General features: G+C 38.4%; 2 protein-coding genes across 3 annotated transcripts; one reads left to right on the forward strand and one right to left on the reverse strand.

Moving 5' to 3' along the window:
* Positions 1 to 602: 602 nt before the first annotated feature.
* Positions 603 to 5438, forward strand: LOC307038235 (uncharacterized protein). Of its 2 annotated transcripts, XM_079679593.1 has the most exons (7): positions 603 to 872; positions 978 to 1002; positions 1288 to 1537; positions 1642 to 1794; positions 4092 to 4243; positions 4341 to 4373; positions 4728 to 5438. In XM_079679593.1, the coding sequence occupies exons 3-6, from the start codon at positions 1522 to 1524 to the stop codon at positions 4344 to 4346; spliced, it is 327 nt and encodes a 108-aa protein (XP_079535719.1). In that variant the 5' UTR covers positions 603 to 872; positions 978 to 1002; positions 1288 to 1521; the 3' UTR covers positions 4347 to 4373; positions 4728 to 5438. The 2 variants fall into 2 exon arrangements, with proteins under 2 accessions (XP_079535719.1, XP_079535718.1); XM_079679592.1 differs by lacking the exon at positions 4341 to 4373 and having other exon boundaries at positions 607 to 872.
* A 186-nt stretch (positions 5439 to 5624) lies between these two features.
* sdhdb (succinate dehydrogenase complex, subunit D, integral membrane protein b) lies at positions 5625 to 15907 on the reverse strand. Its single transcript, XM_079679594.1, has 4 exons — positions 15778 to 15907; positions 14601 to 14711; positions 10960 to 11110; positions 5625 to 6987 (listed from the first exon to the last, which is right to left on the reverse strand). The coding sequence occupies exons 1-4, from the start codon at positions 15824 to 15826 to the stop codon at positions 6822 to 6824; spliced, it is 477 nt and encodes a 158-aa protein (XP_079535720.1). The 5' UTR covers positions 15827 to 15907; the 3' UTR covers positions 5625 to 6821.
* Between the last annotated feature and the right edge of the window lie 1102 nt (positions 15908 to 17009).

Genomic DNA, 17009 nt, shown 5'->3' on the forward strand with positions numbered 1-17009 from the left:
AGGCACGAAACACATTACCAGTAGAAATACATTGCTTTTCGTGCTGTGCAACACGAAAAAAAGGAGAAAATCGTGTTGGTGAACACGAATCAATAAATTAAAAATCGTGTTGGTGAACACCAAATGCCATGAGACTGGGTTGGGTCACCACAATACGTTATACTTGCACTGCTTACCGTTTTTATACTTTATATATCTTAGCATATTCATACACACTGTTCAGACTGCTCACAGGCTGCTGTGTATACCTAGTGTATTCATACCCCTCACTGTTTATTCATCATTCACTTCATTCTATCTTTTATTCTGTAGATTGTGTACATTACTTTTCACTTTACTGCTTGTTGCACTCCTGGTTAGAAGCTAAACTGCATTTCGTTATCTCAGTACCTGTAATCTGTGCAATAACAATAGAGTTGAATCTAATCTTGAGCATGAACAAATGTATTTACTTAGGATATTTGACATTAACAATTAAACACATGTGTGCATTCTTTATAAATGCAAACCGAGTCAAGCCGACTCCGGAGGTGGCGGAATGCACCTTAAAGTGGTTTGCAATCCGCCAAAAAACTGAGAGAAGAAGAAGAAGAAGGCAAAGAAGAAGGCAAAGAAGAAGAAGAAGAAGAAGAAGCCGACTCGGAGCTGTCCGACTTCAGGCGAGCTTTTTGAGACCTCCCCCGGCTGCGATCGGCTATTCTCGTCTACTTTCGAGGCGAGCCGCAACGCGTCTCAAACAAGCCTAGTGACTCGGAAGACATGTGCTACCAAACAAACGTTCTCGACATAAACACCCCATGTCTCGAGGACACAGCTCGGGAGCAGTTTGTTCAACACCTCCAGAGCTGCAGGGTGCGGCGAGTCTGACTCAGGTGACGTGCTGATATGTTGAGGGGGCTTTAGCTCGACGTTTTGGCAGGAAGGAATTATTTTATTTGACAATTTTTTTTATGTCTGTTTTTCTTCTTTATCTACAGGGGGTTATACACAAAGTCTTCAAAGGTTTGTTACGCTTTCAGTACACACATAGGCTACAAGTATGCCAGTGATTACAATTATGAATGTGTTGATGTATTTATCATGCTGGAAAAGGTAGAACAAATGTTATTAACTGAAGTGACTTCATCTATAAAAAGCAGTAAATCTGTTCTGAAGAATTGTTTTGAAACAACATTTGGAGAAGTTGTTTGATTAAATGTTTCCGCTCTCTTATTTATCTTGCACTTACATCTTAAACCACCATGTGTAGAAAAGAAAACACAATTGTAACATTTTTTTTTTACCAAGTCTTCCCGATGGCGTCCTGTGACTACTCCCACGTTACTTTTGTGAATATCTGTGATGATGCCTTCTACTTTCAAGGTAACTGTGATTGTATTCTTTCTCAGTAGGTACTTGCTACTTTTATATGGTTTAAAATATTTGAACTATCATTTTTGATATAATCACTATCATTTTTATGTTTCTAAGTAAATCCTGAAATATATTTTTCTGTTCCCCTTTTCTATTTCAACCACAAAAATGACAGAAACACCAGGTGAGAAAATTGTTGTGTAGTTTTTTTTGTTGAACACAGTCCACATTGCATTCCTTTTCAACTGTAAGATGTTGCTGCTGTTATAACATGTTTTTCTCTCAAAGAGATGGGTGAAGATTTGACTGAAGATGGTTTTGCAAAGTCACCGGCGGAACCCGAGATACGCTGGGTCCGAAGCAAGTCCAACCAATTCCTGCAATTTCATGAAAGTCAGTTTGAAGTGAAAAACTTAGACGAGACTGAGCTAAAGAAGCCTGGTAAGATGCAACCAACAAACCAACATATTGTACTTTAATCCAACCTTTATAAACATGGATCCATTTTCATTTACAACTGCACAAATATCAACGTAGCATCTATATGGACACTTACAGCATTTAGAAACAAGTACCTTTCAGCACACGGCAATTCCAAGTGCTTGAAAAATTAAAATAAAAGACATCTAAGAATAAACACATCATAAAATGGCATTTAAAAACAGGCATTAAAAAGCAAAGATAATAAAATAAACACAACAGGTATAGAATACATGAATAAAAACCATGCTGCAGTGTGGATAGAAATAGCTCACTCATTTAAAAGTATTAAGAGTTGCAGTGGACCTGCAGGATTCAGGGAGTTTGTTCCAGATAGTCGGGGCATAGAAGCTAAACGCTGCTTCTCCATGTTTAGTTTTTACTCTTGGAACAGAGAGTGAATATTTGTGGGCTCCTACTGGCTAACAGGACTCATGGGAATACAGTGAATACAATGAGGATATACTGCTAACCGGGACCAGCTGTGAAGAGCTGAACCCTCCTCGAATTAGATGTCAGTAACATTCCTGCGGTCAGCCATAAAAGACAACAAATGTATGCCAGATGTCTTACATTAGATCAAACACCCTTATACGAAACGCAATGTGTGCAGAAGAAGCTTTATTCACACAAGACCGAATGCATATAACACAATCTGTTTCCAGTCTACATTTATATTTATATTGTGTGAGTGGTGCAGGAATGAGTCCTAAAACCTGGAAATGAGTTAGCATTTGACCACTTTAAGAACAGCGGTTGTGAAAAGGTGACTGAATGATATCGTCTTTGACCTCAAGGGATGCGACTGTGATGTAGTTTGAATCATAGGGTTAGCTTTTTACTTCTGCCGTTTGCAATTATGCTGTGAAAAATCACAAAGTAGTGTTAATATGTGGGATTATCCTGCTGAACAAAATGTTTCATAAATGCGCGTTAGCCACAGATCCTTTTTCCTACAACATGCCTTTTTGTCTAGGGAGCCCTTGTGTTGCTATCTTCAGGGTCTGTTTTATTCTGACTCAATATACCATGTACATGTACTGTATATCGTTTAATTATTTATGCATTTTACTTGCACTATTTTATTTCTTTTGATGTTTTAAGTATATTGTACTTGTTGAGATTAAAGGCAGTGTTCGGGGAGTGAGTTCCAGAGAGACCATAGTTGCAAGAGTGGAGCAGAGAAGGAGAGTGATCGCTGGAGACGGGATATCTTTTTGAGATGGAAGAAGGCAGTTTTGATGATGTGCTTAATATGGTTTTCAAGAGGTTGCTATCGAAAATGACTCAGAGGTTGCGGATGTGTGGGGAGGGAGACGGAGTGGAAATATCGAGGGCGATGGAGAGGTTATGATTGTTTTTGGTGAGGGATTTGGGAGCGACGATGAGCATGTCTGATTTATCACAAGCCGAGTTTGAGGAAGTTATTTTACATCCAGGATTTTATTTCAGTGAGGCAGTTGGTGGTGATGGATTTTGTTGAAATGTAGAGTTGGACATCGTCGGCTTAGCAGTAGAAAGCCTATAAAAAACACAATACATTAGGTCATACTGTGAAGGTATTCTCAAATATGTCAATTAGGGATGTCCCGATCACCTTTTTTTGCTTTTTTGACAATTTGCCGATACCGATTTTTCCCGATCCGATCTTTATGCAATGCATTAAGAGAAAAAAAAGAAAAAAAGCATTCAAGTTGTCCCTTAAAGTTATTTTTTTAATTTAAATTGGATATTCTATCCAACATGGATATAGCTTCTTTTTTTCACAGCAGCATTGGATCAGTTCAGTTGTGCAGCGTTGGATCAAAACAAAAATAAAGCTTATCAGTACTCGTTAGCTTACTGCTACAATTAGACACTGCGCCCACTCTGTTGCCAGATTTGAGAGAAATAAGCAACCAGGTCTATGAAAACAAGCCCCAAAGAAGCAACACATACATGATGTTGTGTAATTTGAAACCAAAACTAAGGCCTCACGATGACTTTAAGACTTGAACATGGTCATTTCTGTTTTGTAACATTGAATAAAAAAAATAAAAAAGTATTACAAATAAATAAATAAAAGATCCCGATCCCCGATTTTTTTCTCCCAATTCCGATCTTTTGAAAATCATGTGATCGGCTCCGATCCCCGATCACGTGATCAGATCGGGACATCTCTAATGTCAATCCTTGTGTTTCTATAACAACGATCCTCCATCATTCACAGTGTGCTGCTGTTTCCTCTTGCTTCTTGCCCTCCCTCCTTTACTTTTTAGACTGCCAATTCAAAATCCAGAATTACAATGACATGGAGACTGATGGGAGACAAAAAGGAAGGCCAATCATGCTGTATGCGAGTATCGGTTCTGTTAAAATGGTGGTGTGCTGCAAGCAGGATGGTATTTCTTCTGAAAAAATTGGTAATATGGTAAGAGTATTCACAAATAATTTACAGTTATTTACAATGTGTGGTGAAGATCCACTCTCTTCCTTGACTGTGATCAGGTTTCATTTGTTGTTTCCAGGGATGAAAAAAGTTCTTAGATCTGTTACTCACAGTAAGTAAAAGTAGCAATACTAAAGTGTAAAAATGCTCTGTTATAAGTAAAAGTCCAGCATTTGAAATCAAACAAGTACATAAATATTGGCTTAGGAATATTCTTAAAGTAAAAAAAGTAAAATTACTTTAAAAATGACTGCTGCCTTTGTTGGTAGTGTTTCAAATGGTAAGGCGGTGACAAAAAAGGAATTTCCGTCAAGAAAAACAGGAATACTGGGAGAGTCATTGACTTACAAATGATAATTTCCCTTAACATTTATCCCATACTCCTTCAGCTTTTCATTCTGTCAACTCTATTCAACTAACTGAATGCATAACTAAATCCGGTTTGCTATGTCTCTTTCAATTGAAGGATCTTCCAAAGAAGATTGATGAAAGTACCAGCGACAAATTGTTCTACATGGAAGAAAGCCAAGCATCTCACATGTACAAGTTTCGGTCCTCCAAGTTCCCGAATAAATACCTGGGATTTGCGTGCGATACAAACCTTAACTTGAATAAACTGGTCCTAAAGACGATCGAGGAACAGGATAATAAGTGTGAGTGGCATGTGTGTCGCGATCCCTAAATGTAATCATAAAAAATCCACCCTGATTGTCTCCTTAAGGGTGAATGGCTTTGGGGACTAACTGCAGTAATTGTTTTTCCTATGTGCGGTTACATACACTTTACCTTGTTTTTGAGAACTTAATAATTTAACAACAGCTTATCTTTTAAGCATAAGGGACCCACAAGTCTTATAGTATCAAACCACAAAGGCATAATAAATCATGATAAACATTGTTTTTAATATCAATCAAAAATAATTTGGGAAATTCTGAAATTGTATTTGAACATGTATTTTCTTAGTCTTATATTAAGACATGTTTCTTATTGAATAACTGCATTCTTTTATTTCAAAACATTTGAAATCTGTTTTTATATCATAATGGCATTTCCCCCCAAAGACACGCATTTGGTTTGTTGCATTATATTAATAGCTTGAGTTTATTGATGTACTATTGAACAGTTTGGTTGATGCATCAGTGTACTGTAATGGACTAAATAAATGATGTACCTTTGATACGACCAGCTTTTTTACTGCATTAGTTTCTGCCGGAGTATAAATTGAATGTATTGTAATTAATGTGTATGATTACAATATCAAATGAAGTATGTTTTTTCAGAATGTTTTATAATATGGTTACATACCTTTTGTACTCTACTGTCATTGTATATATTGTTAGGTCATAAAATGTCAAAATATGAAAACATCTGTAAAGCAAACTTTATTTTGCTGAGGCAGGAACAGTGCATTTTTCTTGCCATATCGCATTTTGTTCGTATAATCTGAAAAGTCGAAAAAAAATTGAACAGAAATTACAAATGGACAATTTGGAAGAATCAAACAGACCAAGACAAAACGTGTAAGCTCTCAGAAACATTTACTGCGTGAGCATTGAGACAACCAAATGAAGTTCAAACCGGTTTTAAAGCCAACAACCGGCGACACCCATACAAGCAGTACTAAAGATTATTGCTGGAATAAATGAAGGAGTTTGATTAGTCAGCCATATTGAATCTTATATAGGCTCACATTGATGAAGGAACACTGAAATTAGGTTTCTATTTTTCCCCCCAAGAGGTAATAAATAAATACAACTGCCATCAATACATTTGTATGAAATATTTTGAAGTTCGACATGTTTTTATTTTGTCTTCCGTTCTTGCCTATCTTTAATGAACCTTCAACAGGGCAGCAGTTAGCTAATGGAAGCAAAGGCAGTCTGCTCTAAAAAAAACAAACAGCTGGAGATCTGCAAACAGCGGTCTGTCATCAGCATACAGTGAAACTCGAGTACTCGAGGTGAGGGAAAGGCTAAGAGTGTAGCAACAAAAGAAACAGTAGGTGGATCTTCCTCGTGGGGGGGTTAGTGTGGAGGGCGCGCGGATCTGCTATGCTATCCCTGATGAGTTTGAGCAAAAGGTAGTATGTACACATTGTGAATGAAACAAAATACATTGAGCAACATACAAGACCCGAACAGACAGCACTTTTGTGTAAGACTTAATTGAAGTTGTAGCAGTTTATGCATGTACCCAGTAAATATAACGATTACATGCGAGGAAACTGGTAGCTCCTATTTGTAGAGTTGGACATGTTGTTGCTTATGATGAAAATCTACAGGGGAACGTTGCTAGAAGTCCACATTGAACAAACAAATCTGAATATCTCCCACATTTTAGAAAAGAAAATGGATGCCAGTTGTTGACCGAAAACTTAAAACAGAGACCAAGCCTGAATTGATCGACGTTAATTACAGTTACATACCTGTGAATCACTGTTATATTGTCAACATGATATATTTATAAGAATTTACATAGAACACCTTCAATCTTTTACAATCAGCCAGGACAAGATTTCTCTTCTCCCGGTGTCTCGGTCTTCCAAGCTTCCACAGTTAACTCATTTGCTCCAGAGCAGGGCGATGGCTTTGCAGAGGCCCACGTCGTTGTAGTTGAAGTAGCAGAGACCGGCGAAGGTGACCGTGGACAGGACGAAGAGGCCGGCGTTGGTCATCTTGATCTTTGCGTCCCCATGAACGTAGTCTGTTAATACCTGCCCGATACCCCTAGAGACAAACACAAGCAAACGCAGAAAAGTTTTAGTAGGCAAAACACCTTTTATAACATTACGTAAGTTTGTTGATAGCTAATTACTTTAGCCATCTGCTTTTGGAGATTGCATTTAGCTTCAATTGCATTTCGCTTTATATATAAATGTGCTGTTAATATGTGGAGATGGTCCTTGACAAAACGTCTAAGTGTCAAACTTGTGTTTGACAGGTTTGCAATATTGCAAAAATCAGATTGAAAAATGGCGCTGGCTTTTTGCAGAGGGAGCCCTAGCGATGCCAACTACTGGGACGGAATATAACAAAATGTTTGCTTAGGTGTTAGCCTTTGACCTAGATCATCATTCTTTAATCTCTGTTTCTCGTCTCTCATGGCTCAGGCATGAACCCTTTAGAGTTGCTGTTATCTCTCTCACATAGAGGCAGCGCTGTCTCTTTCTATTGACAGTTAAATCATAAGCTCACAAAAGATTTATTGTCCAAGGAAACATGGGCCCAGGAGTTCAAAACTTTAAATCTCAATCAGATTTTGAAATCCCATTTTTTGTGATCCAGGATCAGACAAATCGGCCAGATTTTGTCCCTGTAGTTCAAAGCAATTCAGGATAGGATCACCCTGATCCAGACTACGACTTTTCAAGATTACTAGATCCTGAATATCAGTGCTTTAATCCTACCGATCGCCATCCAGTGGATATGAAAAAGAATACAAGGAAGACAAGAGGCCACATTGCAGAGACATCTATAATGTCTAATTATATTTTTAAATTTGAAAGGTGATGAAAGATGATGGACTTTTTTTTTGTTGAAGATATTTTTACTTTAATCTAAATTACATTTGTGATTGACAATCTTTGTTGTGATACTTTTATGAGCATAAACATTTATGTCATCAACATTTGGTTGAACAAAATAGGCCACCACAAACGTGAGCAAAAATGGAAAAATAAAATTTATTTCCCATGAAGGCTAAAAATGGTGTATTATTTCAGTTAACAAACTTTGCCATCTTATTTATATTGAAACATATTTTAAAATAAAATGTACAGTACATTTTGCTCTGGTAATCCACTGCAAATCCGCCCCTCTGGTGGGATCAGGATAATCCAGTTTTTTGGGATCAAACTGATGTTTGAACTACCCGTTTTGAAGATTTGATCCAGATTAAAGCTTGGATTGGATTTCCTGATCTGATATCAAAGTGATCCTATTCCTGTTTTGTGGTTTTCAACTACCCAAAATCCAAATCTGATCTGATCAGATAGGGATTAAAAGTTTTGAACTCCTGGGCCCTGGAGGTCCAGCATATCAGATATCCAAGTCCCTTAAGTTTTGCAGAAACAGTTGTATTGCCCTGCTTGTTTAGTCTTAGTATGAAGAAATTGTATTTATTATTTCTGAACTAGTTAAAATCTCTGACTAGGGGAAAGATTCTTCAGAATTGGTTTGGGAAACCTCTGTGTCACCTCGTGGCTGCAGCAAATATCTTTGTCAAATCTCCCCGGCTGTAACTTAAAATAAACCTTCAGCTGTTTGCCATCAAGTTGCAGCTCTCCCGTGTTCCATTGTGTTATGACTCCATTGCTCCAGACGTTTTCCATTACAAGGGCAACCATAATGCTGATGTGGCCCGCCATGTAATTGAGTTTGACTCCCCTGGTCTATACTTATGAGACTTCATCCTCCATTGCTACGGCACGTCAGAGATGCAATTCAATACAATAGCTAATTTAAGACACTTTGTTGTTGCCGTTAGGAACAGATAAATGTACACAGTTTAGAGTAAATTAAGGGTAAATTGATATAAGCTACAGATGTAAAATGTGTTGTCTCAACAGCGTTATCTTCAACTTCCACCAGATAATGGTCCAAGTAGCAGAGCTTGGTAATTCAATGTTTTGAGCCCAATGCACCTTGGGATTTATAATTGATGCTTTATGTACAAAGGCTTTCCCGTCAAAGATTTTATTTTAATTATTTTAATAAATAACAGATTTGATATGAGAGCTTGGTTGATGAATTGGCCAGGCCTCTACCTCCTTAGATGAAATAGCCTAATGTCTAATTAAAGGCATTCAGTTCCAACATTCCTTAGTGCTGTATAATCCCGTCAGGCACAGCCTACATGTACTAGCCAAAAAAGAAGAACCTTTCCAACCTTCCCATGCTTCATCCCGGGCCTTCAACAATGCCCATGGCAGCATCAGGTTAACTGGTTTTGGACACAGAGGACTTGGCAGGACCCTTGGAGGAACACATTGCTTGACTTATCACTACTCATGACTGGGATTTGTGGCCTACACCTGCCAGGCTGTTAAGTCGGCGCTCAAACTGACGGAAGAACAGACCGCTGCGACGCTAAGCTAAAGCCACCCTCTCAAGTCTGCAAACAAAGCCAGGCCTAATCGAGGCTGAATTAATAGCTGCTGACAGCCGAGGCAGGATGGCTGAACCCCCCCTCAACAAAGCCCCATGGCATAACGTTTGCATTTTGTCCTGTGAGGGTCAGTGAGCAAGCTAATTCTATGACCTGGGTGGAGACGTTTGGGAAATAAGTTTGTGGAGGGTTCAAAGAAACTTTCATTCCAACTCCCCATACGGTCTATTTGTGTTAAATCCCAATCTGCTGGTGTATGACCACAGAGGTGAGGAGGGCTGTGACCGGGATGCTGACAAGTCTAATTAATACCCCATTAGCATTCGACTACAATTCCCTGTGAACCTCGAGACGAAGGGATTTACCCGTCACCTTTTCCCAGGATAAGGGAAGTCTATGATCCGCTCAGTGACTGGTCCCTCTGGAGGCTTCAACTGTTTAATGTCAAAAAACACCCTTTCAGCCCTCAAAATAACTACTTTAAAATAGGGCTGCTCGATTATTGCAAAAATCATAATCTCCATTTACTTTGAAAACATCAATTTATTAGAGAAAAAAAAATGTGAACAGTATTTTTTTAACAGTTTATTACCATGAACTTTAAGTATAATTTAACTGAAAAAAATAAATAAATAAATGTTATTTGAATAATAAAAAAAAAAGTAATAATAATAATAAAAAAATAATCGTTTTATTTCAATTACGTTGTTTTCGTAATCGTTGCAAGGCGTAATCGTAATTGCGATTAAAATACGATTAATTAAAATGTATTACCAAAAACTAAACATTATAATCTTCATGTAGGATGTAGCACCTGATAAGTTGGTAACAGGCAGTCAATAGAGCAATTACATTTTACAGAGATATACAAGACTGGCCAAACCCAAACTTTGGTGTGTAATTGCCAAGTCAGCAGGAAGTGAAACTATATCATTTCAAAGTTTTGGTCTAGAAGCATCGACGTGTAAAGAGAAGTAGATACTTCTTAAAGAATCGCTCAGTGTGCGTGAAGCCAACACGTCTCGACTCTCGAGAACAAAAATACTGGGATGTTGATGGAATCTTCCCTGGATATTCTGAAGGCCATAGAGCATGCTCTCTCGTCCATCTTATCCTTAATGAGATAATGCAGGCGTTTATAGCAGCAACAAGGTCAGAGTGAAAAACATGACTCACACAAGGTAAAAAATAAGATAAAATAGAACAGAATTTAAATAATAATAACAAAATGAAGCCCGCCTCCGAGCCGCTGCTTCACACCCAATCTTGGCACAGTCAAATAAATGAATGAAGAAAAATAACTCAATTTGGCATTTAGCACATTTTTAAGACTTTAAGGACCTTATTATTTAAATAAAGGCTCATTTGAGTACTAACGTTTGGCCACTACAAAAATGTGCTTCAACGCCTGGCTCACTTATCAGGGGCTTAGTTAGAAATGGAGAGTATGGTGTTCTATTCAATATGTTACACTTTAGGACAAAACTTTGACGCTTTTAAAACTGCAATATGGTTATTAATGAAAGCAATTGCCAACTTTCATCCTCACAAATAATGCCACCAAGGTTTGGGTTAGTGTTTGCCTGTCTCACCAGTGCCCATGCAGGGTCAGGGCAGCAGCCAGGGAGTAGTCGACGGCAGGACAGGGGCTGAAATAGGCTGCGGGTCCCAGGGCCAGCAGCAGGATGCTCACCACTCGCTCTCCTGTCCAGTGCAGAGAGGCGGCTTTGGAGCCAGAGCCCGCTGTAGAGGGAAACAAACAGCAGACCTCAGTATCTGTGGCTAAAAGGTAAAAACAGTAGAAGGAGTGTACCAAAGAAACTTGTTATATTACATTTGTTGGTGTAGTTCAGGGGTCGGCAACCCCTGGCACGCGTGCCAGCATTGGCACGCGGCACCGTAACCAGTGGCACACTAGGAATAAGTGGAATAAGTGTGCAAAATATTGAAATTGTATTTTCCGATCCTGAACGAGACCGCCGCCAGAGCGCGTCTCCCCGTTACCTGCAGAAGGAAGCCATGCATGCAACGCAGCCCCGCTCTCTTTATATCCAGGTGACTTTCTGCCGCTTTCCTCCGTGGTGCAGTGCTGATCGTTTCACCACAGAGGAATAAAGCACTTCACTAATTGCAGTACCCATAAGGAGCTGTACAAATGCTGCAGTTTTTTCGTGGCTGTGTATTTAGTTGAAAGCCCAGTGGCGATCTGCTCATCTGTTATCGAAATAATACGCTACAAAGGGGCGGACTGGCCATCTGTGTGTTGAACTTTCTTGTCGGCTCCCAGACCGTAGTCGAGGAGGGCAGAATCAACAAGCTTCAGGTTCAATAACCAACTTTAACTTAAATGACTGGAGAGAGGCGAGCTCTTCTTGGGAGGCCGTTGCATTTATTTAGCTGTTCTTCTGTTTCACAAAATACATCACAGACCTCTGTTTTTCCGCTTCCTCATTTCACTTCCATGAGCCTAATATCATAGAATGTGTGCTCTGGAGAATCACAGAACGGACGATCGTCCTTATTATTATGCCGTTTAAACCAATTATTTAAAGGTGTTTGTTAAATTCGGCATCATGTAAGTTGCGCTGACAGGTCCACACACTGCTTCCCCGCCCTCCTGCTGATAGTTCACGAGCGTCCAACACCTCAACCCCACCCCCCTCCGGTTGATAATTCTCGATCGTTGACACCTATGGTTGGCACGCTGATAACAATTCTTTTTTTTAAATGGCACTTCATATCAAAAAGGTTGCCGACCCCTGGTGTAGTTTATATCAAATAAAAATAAAGCACATAATCCAAAGAATGTGACACTTGATTCTTGATGCTGCAAACACAATTTGGATAGTCTTCAAAAGGTTTTGTAATAACTTGGTAACAATTGTAGTGTTCTGAATTCAAAAAATGTAGGGATGCTCGTGCCTATATGACACACGATAGCCATTTCCTTCAACGTTTCAATAACGCTTCAGTGTAAAGAAGTTATCAACCCAGTTTAAAAAATGTATTTCCTTAAAATAAACCTGGTGTATTAAATTAACAAAGTCTTGGTAAACACGATTAAGAATCGGGCGAAGCTGAGCGACACTTTGGTATTTGACAGATGGATTTCTCTGAACTTCTGTCTGACCTCCTAACCCGAATAGTGGGTAAGAGTGTTAAAACCGGTTAGCAAGAATCAGTCCTTGCATGAACCAGGTGTCAGATTACTACCACCACTCGAGTATTTAGGGTGCTATAAATGAACCACAAAACACCAGACCTACATCAGAAAGGCTGTCAGCCACCTGCTTTCAGGTCAAACCTTTTATATATAGTCTATGGTAAAACCAGAAAAACTGCACCGTGCTAGTTTAGAGAGACATAAACACATCACTATTAAGCAGTGGTCGTCAACTGGGCCGAGTGCCAAATCCACCCTGAAGAATAATAATGAATTCAAAAACTGCAATGACACTGGATCACAGAAAATACTAAATGAATACATATGGTGCCCTGCTGTGTGTTCATTCTATCAATCAATGTTTATTTATATAGCCCAATATCACAAATGTTACATTTGTCTCAGTGGACTTCACAGTTTGTACAGAATATCAGTATGACAATATGACACCCTCTGTCCTTAGACCAGGGGTGCCCAGACTTTTTTGGCTGGTGAGCTACTTTTGAAATGACCAGCTCACCAAGGTCTACCAACCAAAAATAAAATCCCAAATTGCAAGGGTTGCTGAATAACACGTTTTATTTATACATGGGATAACTACAATAGGGCTGCAACAAACGACTAATTTGATAATCGATGAAAACAGAATAGCTGAAACTTTAACAAAATAAAGAGTAACTCCGTTACCTCTAATCATTAACCCATGTTTGTATCATTGAGTTAACTCCGTGTGTTTTTAGCATACATAACACCTGACGTGGAAATGTTACTCGTGGATGGGGCTACAGAGCTGCTAGAAAGACAGTGGAACCCGGTGCATTCCTCCGTCTGAATGTGGTGCACTTTGGCTAAATGTTTAGACAAATTGCTCGTGTTACCGCCCTTACATGCTAAACACTCTTGGCAAGGAGCATTGTCCACCTCAAGACGGGTAACATTTAACCACACCTTGGAGCGCTTCTCTCCGCCAAACTCCTGAATTAAGTGGCAGGGAGGCCAAGGGAGGAGGGAACAAAACCTGTTTTTTCTATTTTAACGGAGCTGGATTTTTTTTTTTATGAATGACTCGCGATCTACCAGCATGGCCCCCGCGGTCGACGTACTGGGCACCTCTGCCTTAGACCCTCACACGTGTTCCTTCACATGTGCATTTTAGTCAGTCTGTTTAAACCAGTAGTTAAACCAAGTTAGACACCTTTACTTGTTCAGTGGTATTAATATTGGTCCATTCTCTGCATGTATCATAATGTGCTGGACTCTGACTATTTTATCAGATAACCTTTGGACAAAGCATTACTTGGTTAAATGAATTCTCATTTACAAGGTTGACAAAGTTTCGATTCAACAAGTGGTCATTTCTGTTTATTTTATGTAGGGCTGGGCAAGTTAACGTGTTGTTATTATCGCATGATTCATTAAAAAAAAAAAATTCCGCGCATTAACAGTTTTCTTTTTATTGCTATTATTATTTTGAAAGTCCGTTGCTCACTGGCTCTGAATACATACAGAGAAACCATGGGTCCCAAGAGGGGTGGGATGCTGATCAGTATTGGCTTAGGATGGGCGTCATCACGTGTCTCAACCAATGAGAGCATTTGGAGCGGGCCTTAGACTGCTGCAGCGCTCACATGAACCCGATCATGGTGAAAATTGAGAAAGGTAGCAAACTCTTACATGGACATTTTAAATCTTATCCAGACGGCGGAGTTGATAGAGCCAGAGTTATTTGTAACCACTGAAAGTTGAATTGCATTACCACTGGACTCTGAGGGTAACTTTTTTCTCTAAAACAAACTAGATAAAACGTTAATGCCCTGGCATTGGCAAATAACTTTGGTTTTATATTGGATTTGTTTACATTAATTCATGTTACAGTTGAGATTTACAAAAAAATACTACTTTTGAATTCATCATCGAATTTTGCGCATAACAATGTGATGAATCGCAGAAAACCAGTACTAATTTGATGTTCTTGGTTTGCGATATATAACGAGGTTTACCTCAGTTGTGTATTAAACTCCCGGTCTATTCTTTATGTTTTACTTCATATATCCATCTGTCAACACTGACCGTTCAGAGCCTGTGACGCATGGATCCTTGCTGTCAGCTGGTGGGGCTGCTCCTGGTAGTTGTGTGGTACAACCAGCGGCCTGGCCAGCAGAGTGCCTTGGTAGAACAGAGCTGAAGAGAAAAGACCACTTTTTATTTTATCAAATGGACAAAAATATGGAAATCTAACCACAGCATAAACTGTAGACCAATAAATCATGATACACAGCTATAAAGTATTTCATTTACTGCATTTCTCCTCAGCACACAACACATCTTTTAAGATAAAAACAACTATTATAACATAATTAACTGTTCTGTCCATTTACTAGAATAATGAAAAACGAACAAAAATGACTAAGTCATGTACATCTATGTTAAATAAATTATTATATTAACCTAATTTTGTTCTGACTTCCACACAATTTTTCACCCAAGTCACTCTAGCAGCATTAAAACTGATTTAGGGTCAAAACGATATAGTTATAAAATGTTTGCTTTAAGTTTCTGAAATAATGTTTGTCAATGTGTTTCCATTAGAGATAGGTTCAAATAAAAATAAACACAGAACGTGGTAAAAAGGAAACTGGCTTCCAAAAAAAAAATGTTTCACACTTGGTAACAAGAAAGTCAACGGAGGGCGGTGGCGAGCAGTCTTAACCTCAGATGAACTTTTAGTTATGTAGAATAAGTAATATACTCAAAGCTTTTTTGTTTATCTTATATATGCCGAATTGAAAACGGAGTCGTGTTATCTTATCAAAGGTTTGTCGGAAAGTTTTACCTTGTATGTAAGTGGATCAATAAGCGTGTTAACTTATAGTTAGTACAACTTTAAGTAGGGTTTGGCGTGCAGGTCTGCGTAATAACGTCATGGACATCTGATGTCATCATGGTCTTCAATTCCCCCTCAGTGCACAATACTGTTTAAGACATTGTCATAGCCAATAACTGGCGCTAACCAGAGATGTGAAGAAGAATACACTTAACATTACAATAAAGGCGTGCTTTGTAACTTATGGCTTGACTTGAAAATAACAATATTAGCCAGACATGGTGTGTTCGTACCATAGGTTCGTACATAGCTACTGTTCGACCTCCCGTCTGTCAAATCGCCCTGCTATCAGACTACTACACTATAGTAAGCATATATGTTTAAAAAAGGATGGACACAGCGAAAACAGACAGAAGTACTCACGTTTGACTCCTCTGCGAAACACAGAACTCAACCTGACAATAGCCGCCATGATGATGAACCAACCAAGGTCATCACAGTTACCCGGATGTAGTTGTTGATTCGCCAGGAAAAGATGTTAGAGGACTGAGGTGATCATGGACACGTCCTTTTTTTCAGAAGATCATGCAGCACTGGGGCCCCTGATTCAAATCAAACTTAGTCTTTAGGCCCTAAAGTTTGATTATGTAAACCCTAAAATTTAGGGTTTACATAATCCCAAAAGTCTCACATGATATAATGGTTTAAAGGGGTGTAAATACAGTCCGCTCTGTGCAAAACTACAAAATTAGTTTTATGTTTGAAATCCTGTCAAGCACAAAAAACAAAACAAGTTCAAATAATGATCAAAAAGAAAGGGAAATAAATGTAATTATTCACCGACTTAATTTCTACAATGTGTTTTTTAATATTGGATTCTGTTTGGTTTTATAAATGCATTCATTTATAATATCGAATCAAATCAAAGTTTTTTTTATATAGCCCAATATCACAACACACGTCCGTCTCAGTGGACTTTACCAAAACAAACAACAACATTGTAAACAATAAAATTACTGGAAAATAATGAAATGACAAGAAAGAGTGTAAAATACAAATATAAAAAAGTGAATTAAGATACAACAGAAAATACAATACAAATACATTAAAATAATACAATCAAATATAGTAAGTCATAATACAATTTCTCATGTAAATACATTAATTAAATCCTACCTAGAAGTGTATTCATCCATGCTTTACCTCAAAGGTGTTGTCTGACATGGACTGAGCATCACAACGGTTTTGAGTTGACACTTTTTATCTCCAACTTTGATACAATATATAATCGAGTATACAGCAAGTGAGCACCCATTGGAAAAATATAAATGATTCAAATAAAGTAATGACAAATATTCTAAATTCTAAAGATTGCTTGTGAGATATGTACAGGGGCGGTCATGGGGAGGTTAACAGGGGCCAGTGCCCCCCTAACCCTGACCTGTAGCCCCTCTCCAAGTGACAGGTTCACAATATTAAGATTTATTTGCTATAGTGCTAACTCAGCATTCTAGTCTGACCCCTTAGAGCAGTACACTTTAAGTTTAGTAACTTAAAGTTACCAAAACAAATACTGTAAATAAAAAATATAGCTACTGAAATAATGTCTTTACTGAAACAAAGAACTTTAACTTAAAGTTACTGAAATACATAAC

The sequence above is a fragment of the Notothenia rossii genome (assembly GCF_949606895.1).
Source record: "Notothenia rossii genome assembly, chromosome: 4".
Classification (NCBI taxonomy): Eukaryota; Metazoa; Chordata; class Actinopteri; order Perciformes; family Nototheniidae; genus Notothenia; species Notothenia rossii.